Below are 13,604 nucleotides of genomic sequence, written 5' to 3'. Positions count from 1 at the left end.
AAGCTAGGCAGGGCGGGGGACTGGCTGCCCGTGTATCTGCGAAAAAGCAAAAGAAGAGGTGAGATGCAGCCCTGTGGCTGAGTTCATTGCAGGGGGAGGTGAATATGGTCTCTGGAAGTCTTGGCCCTACTACCTATTGTAGACACTTTTAGCTCCCTCACTGTGGCCCGGAATCTCATTTTGCCATTAAAATTTTAGTAACAATTAGAGCCCCAGTAGAACGCTACTCCAGGGAGTCAATTTTCTTCCCTTCTTTCTGAGGCAGTGTGCTTGGTAGTTCATCAACAGGGAAATGATGGCTTCCAGCTCCTGCCCTGGCCTCCTTAAAGATCCACTGCTTTCCTCCTAAAACTTTCTGTAGGAAAAAAGTGATTCCATTTTAAAGGAGATGGTTCTGTTTGATTTGTTTATCTAACCTACCCCGTGCTGGAGAGGGTCTGAACAAGATCTGAAAACAGAGGACTTTATTCTGCCTGGTGGGTAGGAAGAAGGGGCGTCCAGAGAAACAATGAATGATTTTCCAGTCCTGCAGCCCCTTAACTTACCACACTTGAGGGGGATGTGATAGCTCAGTTCTGGCACCACCTCCACTCACAGACGGTGATAACAGAGGGTCACAGAGCAAGACAGAAAAAGATCCTCATGCAACCTGGAGTTTGAGGTCAGGGGTTGTAAGGGAATCTGCTTCCTTGCTGAACTGTAGTTCAGGGCTCACACCGGAGCCTAGTAGATTATGTGGAATCACCAGGTTTTTAAATTCAGAGAACTGAATCCTTAATTACAACAACAAACACCCAAGGTTCAGACCAAGCAAAACACCTGGGAGCAACACGCACACAGAGCAGTGTGTACCATCCCATTTCCTAAAAGATCCTGGAATTTGCATTTTAAAAGCCACTGCCTCTCCGCTGGAGCAAACAAAGAATTATCTCTGAGAGGTCGCTGAGTCCCCCTGCCACCTTGCTGAGGCTGGTCTGTGCTTTTTATACTCCTCATGGAGGATGACTTAACTCTAACCCCTGCCAAAAGGCAGGCACTCCAAGACACCCTGGCCACAGATACGAGTGATTAAGCCACAAGCGTGCATTCATGAGCTCTCGAACTAGTGAATCACACCCAACTGCGTGACTCTGAGGCTGTCCCTTTAAAACTCGAGCTCACTAGCCAGCAAACTCCTCCTCCAGGGAGGTTCCTTATTAAATGGGAGGCATCTGGCTGGGCCGCCGGCGCTAACACCCCTAGTAATACCTGAATTGAGGATTCCTCCCGGGGACACTGCAACCTGTCATCATGGCTCAACAGTTTGTGAACAGCAAGATCTGTCCTGGGAAGGTGGTCGTGTTCATCAAGCCCACCTGCCCCTACTGCAGAAAGACCCAGGAGATCCTCAGACAACTGCCCTTCAAGGAGGGGCTTCTGGAATTCGTCGACATCACAGCCTGCGGTAACACAGATGAGATTCAAGATTACTTGCAGCAGCTCACGGGCGCCAGGACGGTGAGCGCGGGTGTACTTGTTAACGGCTAGGAAAGGCCCTTGGGTTGCTCTTTCTTGGCTGAGCCGTCCCTTTTCTAGGACCCCATCCGTGAGGGCTCCGTCCTTCAAGACATCCGGAGGACATAGGAGAGGGAGTCCCTGGGAAGACACCACCAGTCACTTGCAGGGGAAGCCGAGGTTCCTCTCAGAACACAAAAGGCGCCCAGCCCAGTGTGCTCTCGGTCCACGGGCTAGCAGCTGGGCCGGAGTCGCCCAGGACTTGGCGAGAGGCTTTGTTTTAAGGGCTGTGGTTGGCTGTCAGCTTTCTGCCGGTGGCTGGGCTGGAGGTGGGGGGAGAGGTGGTGTGGTCTGTGTAAGCAGAGGTGATGTGATGTCTCTTATCCAGCTTAGATTTGGGGCTTGCTTCTTTCTGTTTCCACGTGGCAAGTGAGGTTTGCCATCCTTCAATCTTCTCCCTAGGCTGCCTTTAACCCTACTCACCTCATTTGTTCTTTCTTCCTTATCTAACTCCTCCCCTAGAAGAATCAAGTGTTCCATTATTTGCCCCTGGATCTAAGGTAGTTCTGGGATATTTCTAGGCCGGGCTCTCACAATGCCTTGCTTTGTGGCCCTTGGCAAGTCACCACTTCTGAGGTCCTGAAGGACCCTTGCTGCAAGACTGGATGGGGGACTTCCAAATCCCCTTTGCTGCAAATATACCATGGAGCCTCAGAGAATTGCCCACCCCCATCTTAAAGGCTTCTCCTCTCTCCCTCCCTCCGCTCTCTGGGCGTGGCCAGGTTTGGGGCTGGAAGGGGTGAAAAGTCCCATGGGCTAGCTGAGCACCCTCTGGGAGGCACTGGCCGGAACAGTGTTGTTGCAGAAACTCAGATCCTATTTTCAGTTTTAGTTTGACTTACAGGGTTTGCTCTGGGTTCTGAGTATAAAGTGCTGAAGGTTGTCTCTCCCCCTTATCCAATCAGAATCGAGCTCTGTAGCACAGAAAAAGGCTAAATGTGTTAATTTCCTGCTCTGAGCTGAGATCTGGGAGCAGAGACACCATGACAGACAGTGGCTTGTGGCTTAGCTGCACGGGGCCCGGCCCTGAGAAGGAGGCAGTGCAAACCAGCCATGGACCCCTGCCCTGCTCAGCCCCGGGTTCCAGAACTAACCGTGCTGGCCAAAAGAGTCACCTGGGAAGACTTGAAAACAATCCTTTATGCCCAACTCAAACCCCAGAGTTTCTACAGCACATTGCTGGAGGTGGGAGCAGGCATCAGTAGAGGTCTTTTTGTTTGTTTGTTTGTTTGTTTGTTAGTTTGTTTGGGTTTTTGTTATTTTTAGTACTGGAGGTTAAACCCAGGGGTATCCTACAAACTATACCTCCAGCTCGTTTTTATTTTTATTTTTATTTTTATTTTTTGCAGTACAGGGGCATTGTACCTCTGAGATACTCTCAGCCCTATTTTTTTTTTAGTTTTTAATTTTGAAACAGGGTCTTATTGAGTTGCGAAGGGCCTCGCTAAGTAGCTGAGTCTGTCTGCAAACCTTGATCCTCTGGTCTCAGCCTCCTGAATGCTGGGATTACAAGGTGCGCCATCACGCCTGGCTCCAGCCCTTTTTAGAAAAAAAAAAAACTATTATTATTATTAGTAGTAGTAGTAGTAGTAGCAGTAATATTTGTGTGGGTGTGTAGTACTAGGAATTTAACCCAGGGGCATTCTACCTCAAAGCTACACTCTCAGTCCTTTTTATTATTTTTGTTTTGTTTTGAAACAGAATCTCCGTAGGTTGCTGAAAGTCTTGCTACATTGCTGAGGCTATCCTCAAACCTATGATCCTCCTGTCTCAGCCTCCCTACTACTGAAATTATAGGAGTGTACCACCATGCATACCTTTTTTTTTTTTTTTTAAATAAGATCTTGCTAAATTGCCAAGGGGCTCTTGCTAACTTGCTGGGGCTGGCCTCAAACTTCTGACCCTCCTGTCTCAACCCCCTAATTACTGGGATTACAGGTGTGCGCCAGTGTGCCAGGCAAAGCATCAGCAGTTAAAAGATCCTTAGGTGATTCCAATTTTGAAAAGTTTGGAATCTACTGTTCTTAGTCTGGCAGCACTTTTCTAGCAAAAAGAGCAAATTTCTTCATGTATTCATTTAGCAATTATTAAATTTCCTTGTAAGGCAATAATTATTTAGTAATCATGTTTTGAGTTTAATTTTTTAAATTTTCCACGGGTTCTTCAGTCTTGAATGCATTTATTTATTTAGTGTACTGAGGGTTGAACTTGGGGCATTCTACCTCTGAGCTACACCCCAGCCCTATTTTATTTTTATTTTGAACAGGGTCTCATTAGGCTGATGAGAATCTTAATACTTGCTGAAGCTGTCCTCAAACTTGTGATCCTCCCGTCTTAGCCTTCCAAGTACTGGGATTACAGGAGTGCACCACCACAACCAGCTAGCTAGAGAATATTCCATTAAGGAGAAAAACAAGTCCTTCAAAGTCTGGTTCCCAGTAGTGAATTGTTTCTGTTCTGGGACCTTGAGAACTTGAGTGTAGTTGCTGTCTTCCTCATCCTACAATGGCCTCCGCTTTTGTGTGTATAGGAGTATAGGAGGAGTTCGGCAGGACTTGACTGGTTGCAGAAGCTTATACTCACCCAGGCTGGGTCCTTGGAGAAGCCTGTTGTGGTCTCAGCATGGCCACGCTACTGGATTCGTGCCTGGTCCATTCCTTCTTTGGCGTTCCTCCTTTCTTCACAAGAACTGAGTTTCTGGTCCATATAATTTCCCTTCTCCCCAAAGAACTTCTTGAGTACTTTTTTCCAGGCTGGTCTACGGGCAACAAATTCCCTCAGTTTTTTTGTCTGAGAAAGCTTATTTTTTCATTTACGTTTGAAGGATGAGAGAGCACTGGGTGTTGAACCCAGGGGCATTCTACATCTAAACTACACCTCTAACCCTATTTATGCTTTGAAACATGGTCTCACTGGGCTGCGGAGGGTCTTGCTAAGTTGCTGATATTGGTCTTGAACCTGTAGTCCTCCTGTCTCAGCCTCCAAAGTTCAAGGATGATAGAATGAATCTACTATGTATCAGGTACTTTTCTGGACATTAAAAATACAGCCCTGGGAAACAAAACAGAAACGTCTTTTTGAACTTGCATTCCAGGAGGGCAATAAAAAACACAATAAAGTAGTCTGTTGGGAGTTAAGTGACAGGGCTCTGAAGATAAATGAAGTAGGAAGAGGTCGGTGGTGGGCAGCATGGTAGTTTTAAGTACAGCCATCAGGATCTCACTAGGACAAGAACATTGGAGTCGATCTAAACAGAATGTGAAGAGAAAGGTATCCGGGAACTTAGGGGTAGAGCTGGCCAGGCTAAGTGGGAACAGCAAGTGCAAAGGCCCTTGGTGGAAGAGCGCCTGGCAGGTTCATGGAATGACAAGATCACTATGAGTTAAAGGATGATATGACATTGTGGCAGATGGTTAAGAAGGCCTTTCAAGCTGTGCCATACAAACTGGCCTGGACTAGCTTGAGCTGAGAGGCTCCTGCTGAGGGGCCACTCCCCTCTCAGGGGCTGCTCACACTTGTGGGTAGGAGAGTCTGAAGGAGGGCTAGGGTGGGGCTGGAAACTGGGCGCTATTCATAGGCTGCAGCAGTAATTCAGTGGGAAATGTCAGACGCTTGTGTCAGGGAAGTGCGGTAGAGCTATGCCAGCAGAGGAGGCACTGCATGTGTGCTTTCAGTGCAACAGTTTCTTTCCTCCCCTGGTCAGGAACAGACTCAGGTTCCTCCGAGCCAAGCCAGGGGGTTAGCCAGAGAGGAGGCAGCAGGAATATTCGTCTTCTTTCCTGGTAGAGTCAACAAACCTCTGTTTCCTGTTTCACCAAGCTGGGCCCCCATGCTGTCTGGTGTAGTCAGGGGTTCCTCGCCCCATAGGAGTACTGTTAGTGGTGTTGATTGAAGCTGGTGTTGCTGTTGTCCAGGCCAGGATGGTGGCACGAGGGGCCCTTCTGCCTTCTAGCCAACCAGATGGTGTGCACAGGACTCTGCTGGGACAGCCTGGCTGCATTTCAGGGCCTGTCTGGGTGTTTAGAGGCAGCGACTGCAGAGCTGTGGATTTTCAAAGCCTGTTACCCTGGGAATAAATGGCTACTCAGTGTAAACCAAAGACTCCCAAATGTAACCCTGGAGTAGCAGCAGCTGCTGCAGCATCATCAGGATGTTTGTTAGAAATGCATGTTCTTGCCGGGCATGGTGGCGCATGCTTGTAATCTCCGCGCTTGGAAGGCTGAGACAGGAGGATCACAAAGGTTTGAAGCCAGTCTCAGCTACTTAGTGAGGCTCTCAGCAACTTACTGAGACTCTGTTTCCAAATAAAATATTAAAAAATAGGTCTGAGAGTATAGCCCGGAGGTTGAAAGCCTCTGGGTTCCACCACCAGTACCACCAAAAAAAAAAAAAAAGCATGTTCTTAGCCAGGCGTGGTGGTGCATGCTTGTAATCCTAGCATTCAGGAGCCTGAGACAGGAGGACCGTGGTTAGCAGACAGCCTCAGCTACGTAGTGAGGCCTATGCAACGTAGTGAGATCTTGTTTCAAAATAAAGAATAAAAAATAGAAATATAGGGTAGGGGGGTGTAGCTCAAAGGTTGAATGCCCCTGGGTTACACCCCAGACCCGCAAAAAAAAAAAAAAAAAAAAAAAAAAGTAAGAAATGCATGTTCTTTGGGTCCCAGCATAGATTCTCTGACTCAGAAATGGGGTTGGGGTGAGAATAGAAATCTCCATTTTAACAAGCCTTTTTAGGTTGGTGCTGCGGGATCTAGTAGGAGAGCCAGTGCCAGCCAAAGGCCTTTCCCCGTCTGCCTTCACTTCAACCCAGGCCTACACCTGGTCAAAGGTGGCCCTGTGCAAGCCGCGGGAGTGGTGTAGGGATTGCTCAATTCCTTTTGAAACTACAGAAGTTCAGGAATGAATAAAGGCTTCCTTGTTTAAAGCACAGATGATTTTTATTTAAATCAGAAGAAGGAGCTATGCAGTAGAATTATATGATGGTTATATTAAGATTCTGTTATGTTTATTGGTCCAATTGACCACAGCCAAATGTTTCTGGGAAGATAGAAGCTGAAAAGGCCCCGAAAAAATGTGAGCAGGGGAGCTTTGATTTCTCCAAGAAAGTGGCCCGAATTTAAGGGGAATTCTAGGTTTCTCACCTCACCTTTCTGCAACTCTTCTGCTTTCAGTTAATGGTGACAGTGCTGTGTCAGCCCCTTGCCATGGCGCACACCTGGAATTTCAGTACTCCTGAGACAGGAAGAGTACAGGTTCGAGGCCGGGCCTCAGCAACTTAGCAAGACCCTGTTTCAAAATAAAAAATTTTAAAAATTTAAAAATTTTTATAGTTCAGAATTAGAATGCCAGTGAAAAATAGAAAGAGCAGGAAGAATAAAAATAAGAAAGAGAAGCCAGGTGTGGTGACGCACGCTTGTAATCCCAGCATTCCAGAGGCTGAGACCAGAGGATCACGGTTTGCAGACAGCCTCAGCTACTTATCCAGGCCCTTTGCAACTCAGTGAGATCCTGTTTCAAAAAATAAAAAAGTCTAAAAAAAATAGGGCTGAGAGTGTAGCTTGGAGGTACAATGCCCCTGGGTTTCACCCCTAGTACCACACACACACACACAAAAAAAAAAAAAGAATAAGAAAGAGAGAGAAAGAAAAGGGAAGAAAGGAAAAGAAAGGAAGAAATAAAAAGAAAGAAAAGGAAGGAAGGAAAGTAGGAAGGAAGGAAGGAAGGAAGGAAGGAAGGAAGGAAGGAAGGAAGGAAGGAAGTTGTGTTGCCAGTGCTTCCCATTTGTGATGTCTCCCCGCAGGGATCTGCTGAGACTGGTGGACATGACTGACAGCCACAGGAGTCCTGCTAGGTCTTCTCACTCTCAGGGCACACAAAGTAGCTGTGGAGGGTGGTATAGAATGACACACACTGTAATCCTAGTACTTGGAAAGCTAACTCCGGAGGATCGTACATTTGAGGCCAGCCTCAGCAATTTACTGAGACCCTACTTCAAAATTAAAATAAAATAGGCATGGGGGTATATCAGAAGTAGAATGCCCTGGGCTGGATTCAATTCCCAGTACCAATTATTTTTAGTTTTTAGCCTTTAATTTTAAGGCCTACTTCCATCCATCCTTAATAAAAATACAAGAGCTTATCCACAATAATTCAGCCCTTTTTCTCATCTTCCTCGATTTTTTTTTTTTCTTTTGCTATCCTGGGGGATGGAACCTAGAGGCATTCTACCTCTAAACTACACCCCTAGCCCTATTTTTTATTCTTTCTTTAGAAACAGGGTCTCACTGCAAAGGGCCTCACAAAGTAGATGAGGCTGTCCGAGAACCGAAATCCTCCTGTCTCAGCCTCCCAAATGCTGGGATTACAAGCGTGCACCGCCATGCCCAGCCTATCCTCCTTGATTTTTAAGACAATCACGTGAACTATGCTGAGGAAGATGGAAGCTTTGGGAGCATCCTCTGCTCTCGGCCTTACCCCTCCTATCTTTCTGGCAGGCCCCTCTTATTCCAGGGAGGGCCTGCTTCTCTCAGCACTTGGTACTGGTGCTTGGTTCTCCCACCCCTCTTGCTCCAGGGAGGGCCCGCCTTCTCCCAGCACTTGGGCAGCCTGTGAGGTGCTGGTGCTTGCTTCTTCCCCAGCAGCAACAGTCAGCCTTTGTGTGACACTCTTGACAGGGCATGGCCTGGTGCAGTGAGGGGACTTTCTCACTTCTCAGGATCTTAAAAGCTGCCTGGAGTGGTACCTCACAGCTAGGACGGAGTGTGTTGTGACTACACAGGAAAGAGGTCAGCAAGCACAATGTCTAGCTCTCCTTGGGCCATCACCCACACAAAGTGTGAAGCCAAGGCTGATGAATGTCCAGTCCCAGAGCTGCAGTGCTGAACATCTCAGGATGGGCCAGGGATTAAAGAAAGAGGCTCAGACCATTACACAGTGCCCTGGTTGAGGACAGAACTCATCTGTCCTGATGACTATAGAGTTATGTAATAAACTGTGGACCTAAGACTCAGAGACAGAGACCAAATGCAAATACTTTCCAGCTGTGTTTAGAAACCAAGACCTTCTACCCAGCCAAAGGTTCCAGGTGTGGTCCAGGAAGCAGGGAACCAAAATGCAGTCAGGGTGGTCCAGCTGCAGCCCGTTGAAACTCTTTCCCTGAAACTTGTTTCTGCGGTGAAAACTTTAAATCCCTTTCACAGGCTGGATGATCACGCACATAGCACACTCAGCTTGAAAATTATTCTGGCTCAAAAACGTTAAGGAACAATTTTATTCTTATAATAGTGAGAACATTCTGCCCTAAAAGAAGATTCAGGAGGGGGCTGTAAGGTAATTTGAAAAGTGTTGGATCGTGGGAAGTATTTGGAAGAAGGATGAAATAGAATTTTCTCTAATTAGTAATTAAGTTCCTTAATTGCCTTGGATCGTTTGCTTTTCCAGGTACCTCGGGTCTTTATTGGTAAAGAGTGTATTGGTGGATGCAGTGATTTAATAGCTTTGCAAGAGAAGGGGGAGCTGCAGTCCCGGCTCAAGCAGATCGGAGCCCTGCAGTAATTACAGGTAAGATGCTGGGCCAGGCACCGTAGGAGATTAGACGGTTACTGCCATGCTTTATTGTGTGATAGGAGGGCATGCTGGCCAGGGAAGATGATTTGAGGAGCTGCGACATCATTTATTTCATGAAGGAATGACTTGTATCAATGGGAGAAATCATTTCACTCAAACCACTTAACATTTGGAGGAGGGTATACTTGGGATTGAACCCAAGATAATTCTACATCCAAACTACACTCCCAGTCCTTTTTATTTTTTGTTTGGGAACAGGGTCTCACTGTTTCCATGGCTGGGCCTTGAACCTGCCACCCTCCTGTCTCAGCCTCCCAAATCCTGGGATTATAGGCATGTGACGCCACGCCCAGCTCTTTAACATTTAGTGAGTTCTTGCCACTTGCTAGACACCACTAAATTCAGATACACGAAAAAATAATATGGAACTTGTAAGTCAATCATTTCTGAAACAAAGAAGATAGTATGACAGGACAGGAGAGCAGGGGAGCAAACTGAGCTCTTCTCAGGAGGGCGGGCCCACAGGAAGCAGACCGCCCTGGAGAAGCCAAGTGGTCCAGGAGGGGAAGCGCCCAGGCTCTGAGCAGGAAACAGTGAGGGTGAAAGGGAAGCAGCTGGGCGGCTGAGAAGAGGGTGGTGAGGGGAGGCCCAGAGCCAGAGCGAGCAGGCGCACAGGCGTGGACGTGCTTTGGACCCGCTCTCAGCGCAGCGTGGAGTGAAGAGGGAAGGTAATCTCTGCTTTACCTCTGTTCCCATTGGCTTCTCAAGCAGCAGAACAAGACTTTCTAAAATCAGTAGCCTAGAGGAGATCTTTGGCTCAGTAGGAAACTATGGGGTAATAAGCTGTTTAGGAAGAGCCAAGGCTGCTGCTGAGGTCTGGGGGACAGCTCCCTCCCCAGCGCTCCAGCAGGGCAAGTGGTAGAACTACAGGGCCAGGTTCCCAATCATACACATGAAGACTCAGCGGTTTCCCACATCATAGGAGAAATGAGTGGTTCTTTAACCAAAATGTTCTTTGAGGGGGTCTATTGCCTACCAATTAGTAACATTGCTCTGGCAATGAATTTAAATAATGTGTGACCGTTGTACAAAATTACAACAGAAGTACATAAAAAGTCTGAAAAAATACAACTGAATAAAATAGTCAATATAATAAGCCTTTAAATCACAATCTACACTTTTTTTGGGGGGTGGAGCCCAGGGGCTTTCAACCTTAGGGTTATACCCCCCAGCCCTATTTTATTTTTATTTGGAAAGAGTGTCTTGTTAAATTGTTGTTGCTGATGCTGACTTCCAACCTGTGATCCTCCTGCTCAGCCTCCCAAGTACTGGGATTACAGGCATGCGCCACTGCATCCAGCTCCAATCTATACAATTTGAATGCTGTGTTTGTTTGGTTTGGCTCTCTAATCTCATACCAGGTTCTAAAGCACTAAGAATCCAATTAGTAGTTTCAAATGTTTCCTATTCGGGAACATGTTTAGCAGTTAAGGCTTAGAATAAGAATGGGAGAAGAACAGAAATACCATTTCCCCAACCCTCTCTTATGGTATGGGCATTGAAAACCTTCGCATACGGAAAGTCTCTTTCTTGGTAATATCATTTGTCAGCATCCTATGCTGTCTTTGTTTTCCATCCCAAGACCATTTATAATAGTGTGCTTAGCTGGGCGTGGTGGCGCATGCTTGTAATCCCAGCATTTGGGAGGCTGAGACGGAAGGATCGCGGTTCATGGACAGCCTCAGCTACTTAGGCCATCTGCAACTCAGTGAGGCCTTGTTTCAAAATAAAGAATGAAAAATAGGGCAGAGGCTATATAACTCAGAGGTCAAATGCCCCTGGGTTCCATCCCCAGACCCACAAAAAAAAAAAAAAAAAAAAAAATAGTGTGCTTAGCTGGGTACAGTGGTGCATATCTGTAATCTCAGTACTTGGGAGATTGGAGACAGGAGGATTGTAGGTTTGTGGCCAGCCTCAGCAACTTAGCAAGGCCTTCAGCAATTTAGTGAGACCCTGTTTCAAAATAAAAAAAAAATTAAAATAGGGCTGGGGGGTTAGCTCAGAGGTAGAACACCCCTAAGTTCAATCCCCAGTAACACAAAAATAAATAAATAAATAAAAATAAAATAAAAAAGGCTAAGGGTATAGTTTGGAGCTAGAAAGCCCCTGTGTTCAATCTCCAGTGCTCCCCCAAATAAAGAATAAATAAAAATTTAAAAATGCAACAGTATGTTTAAATGGCAAGAGTAAGTAAGTATTCTGATGTTGAGAGGGGAAAATGAGGTAATTTACCTTCCAAGAAGATCTAATTCTTCGTATCGTTTTTAGGGAAAGAGACCCTATGCTGATGTCCCCTTGAAAGCTGGATGGCCGCACAAGAGATGACATTTCCTGGTGGATGGGATTTTGAGCAAAAATGGCTTCCTTCTTTTGCCTCAGTATTAAAAAGTAGACCAACTTGCCCCTAACCTCGGGGCCAAGAAGGTTGATGGACCATCTTGGTATTCTTCTGGATTGGCCCTTTGGGTTCCAGAAAACCATGTGAAGTTCTGATTTAGTATTCGCTCACTGATCAAAAAGGTGTCCTTTCTGTTTATCATGTGCCAGCATGCCACTACCTCTAAGCCAGTGTTTCTCAATCATGTTTATTCAGACACCCAGGGATGAATCTGCTCTTGGTTTTCTGCTACTGTCCATCAGCGGAAGTTATTTTGTTGAGCATGGCTTTGTACAGTTTGTTTTAGGAAAGTGGTGGATACTTAAAATGTGTTTTTCAAACTGCATACATGCATCGCCCTACCCTACCCCAAACAAATTTGTGAAGGGTGCAAGGACTCAGTTTGAGAACATGGAAGCAAAAGGGCCACTGGGCAGAGAGGAAAGCATGCAGCCAGAGAGTCCTGAACGCTGTGTAGCAATTTGATAACTATCACCAGCAAAATTAAAACGTGACATGTAAAACATTATCATAGAAAACTGCATCCCAAGCTTATCCCAAGAAATCCCAAGAGTATGTCTATGAAAGGAGCCACATTTAAGAAACACTGTCCTAAATAATCCCTCCCCAAACACACATACTTGGAAATTTTAAGAATCCTTTACTGTCGCCAGGCATGGTGGCGCACGCTTGTGATCCCTGCTCTTGGGAGGCTGAGACAGGAGGATCACACAGGTTCGAAGCCAGCCTCAGCTACTTAGTGAGGCTCTCAGCTACTTAGTGAGACCCTGTTTCCAAATAAAATATAAAATGGATCTGGGAGTATAGCCCGGAGGTAGAAAGCCTCTGGGTTCCACCTCCAGTACCACCAAAAAATCCTTTACTGTCAAGTTTAATTCTCTGTTAAAGAATCGCAAGATTAATTTCTCTTTCTGGTATCTCGTGAGAATGATTTGTTTCTTTTCTAATAAAGAAGTACCTGTAGCTGACCCATGATTTATATCTGGTTCTGCTCCATGTTCTCAGGGTTTTAAGGGATTTTTCATATTAATGTGAAATAGTCCGTTTTTTAGTCATGTTCCACCCTGCCACCATAAAGACGTGTGTTGCTGTCACTCAGTAAGTACAAATGGTTGCTCTGATTTATAAATGTCATATTGAAGTGACAAATAATTTAAATATAATGCCACCACTAGCCTACTAAAATAGTTTGGGGTTCAATAATCTCTTTAATGTCATATGACATTTCCCCATTTCCCACCCAATACTCTTCCTGGGCTTTTGTTTTTCCCGTATGAGCCCTAGTCACTCCCTTCAGCCAGGATTGCCATGGATGACTGTGCAGGTTCCACACTGCACAACCCTGACTGCCGCCCCGCCGAGGTGAGCCAAACCTCTCCTGGACGGCCGCCTGGGCTTTCCCTCAAACCCGTGTCCTCGCTCCTTGTGTTTCCTTGTCTGAGGTCCCTTTTCTTCTTCTTTGTTCTATATACCCATTCAAGGCCTGAATTACAGACTCTCCCCTCAACCCTAACCCCTCATCTCCTTTCCCTACCTTCTGATTTAAAACAGCCATTGCTTCCTCTTCTGTAACCTAGAAACACCAGCAGTTAGGTACTTTACAGCTCTTATCAGGCTAGATGGCAGTTAATCATCTGTGTTGGTCTCTTGCCAGGTTCAAAAATACCTGAAGGCCAGAAGCTGGACTTAGCCACGGTTGTAAAATCAGTTTAGTTTTTAGCATGAAGTTCTGTTTTATCACGACGATGATACATGCTCGTGGTTTAAAAAGCTAAATGGCAGCCGGGCGTGGTGGGGCATGCCTGTAATCCTCGCGCTTGGGAGGCAGAGACAGGAGGATCGCGCAGGTTCGAAGCCAGCCGTGTGCGCTGGCTTAGGAGACCCTGTTTCCAAATAAAAATATAAAAAATAGATCTTGAGTGCAGCCCAGAGATAGAAGGGTTTCCAGGAACCCCAGTACCACAAAAAAAAAAAAAAAAAAAAAAAAAAGCTAAATGGCACAAAAATCTTTCCTGGCATAATTC

At 46.1% G+C, this 13,604-nt stretch overlaps 1 protein-coding gene across 1 annotated transcript; it reads left to right on the top strand.

The window, feature by feature from the left end:
• Positions 1 to 1,290: 1,290 nt before the first annotated feature.
• GLRX (glutaredoxin) lies at positions 1,291 to 9,110 on the top strand (the record flags this gene model as incomplete). The annotated part of the gene is made up of 2 exons (XM_080703994.1): positions 1,291 to 1,497; positions 8,997 to 9,110. The coding sequence occupies 2 exons, from the start codon at positions 1,291 to 1,293 to the stop codon at positions 9,108 to 9,110; spliced, it is 321 nt and encodes a 106-aa protein (XP_080560120.1).
• Positions 9,111 to 13,604: the final 4,494 nt, after the last annotated feature.

The sequence above is a fragment of the Muscardinus avellanarius genome, assembly GCF_963383645.1.
Source record: "Muscardinus avellanarius genome assembly, chromosome: 1".
Lineage (NCBI taxonomy): Eukaryota > Metazoa > Chordata > Mammalia > Rodentia > Gliridae > Muscardinus > Muscardinus avellanarius.
This window is presented reverse-complemented; position numbering and strand designations above follow the sequence as displayed.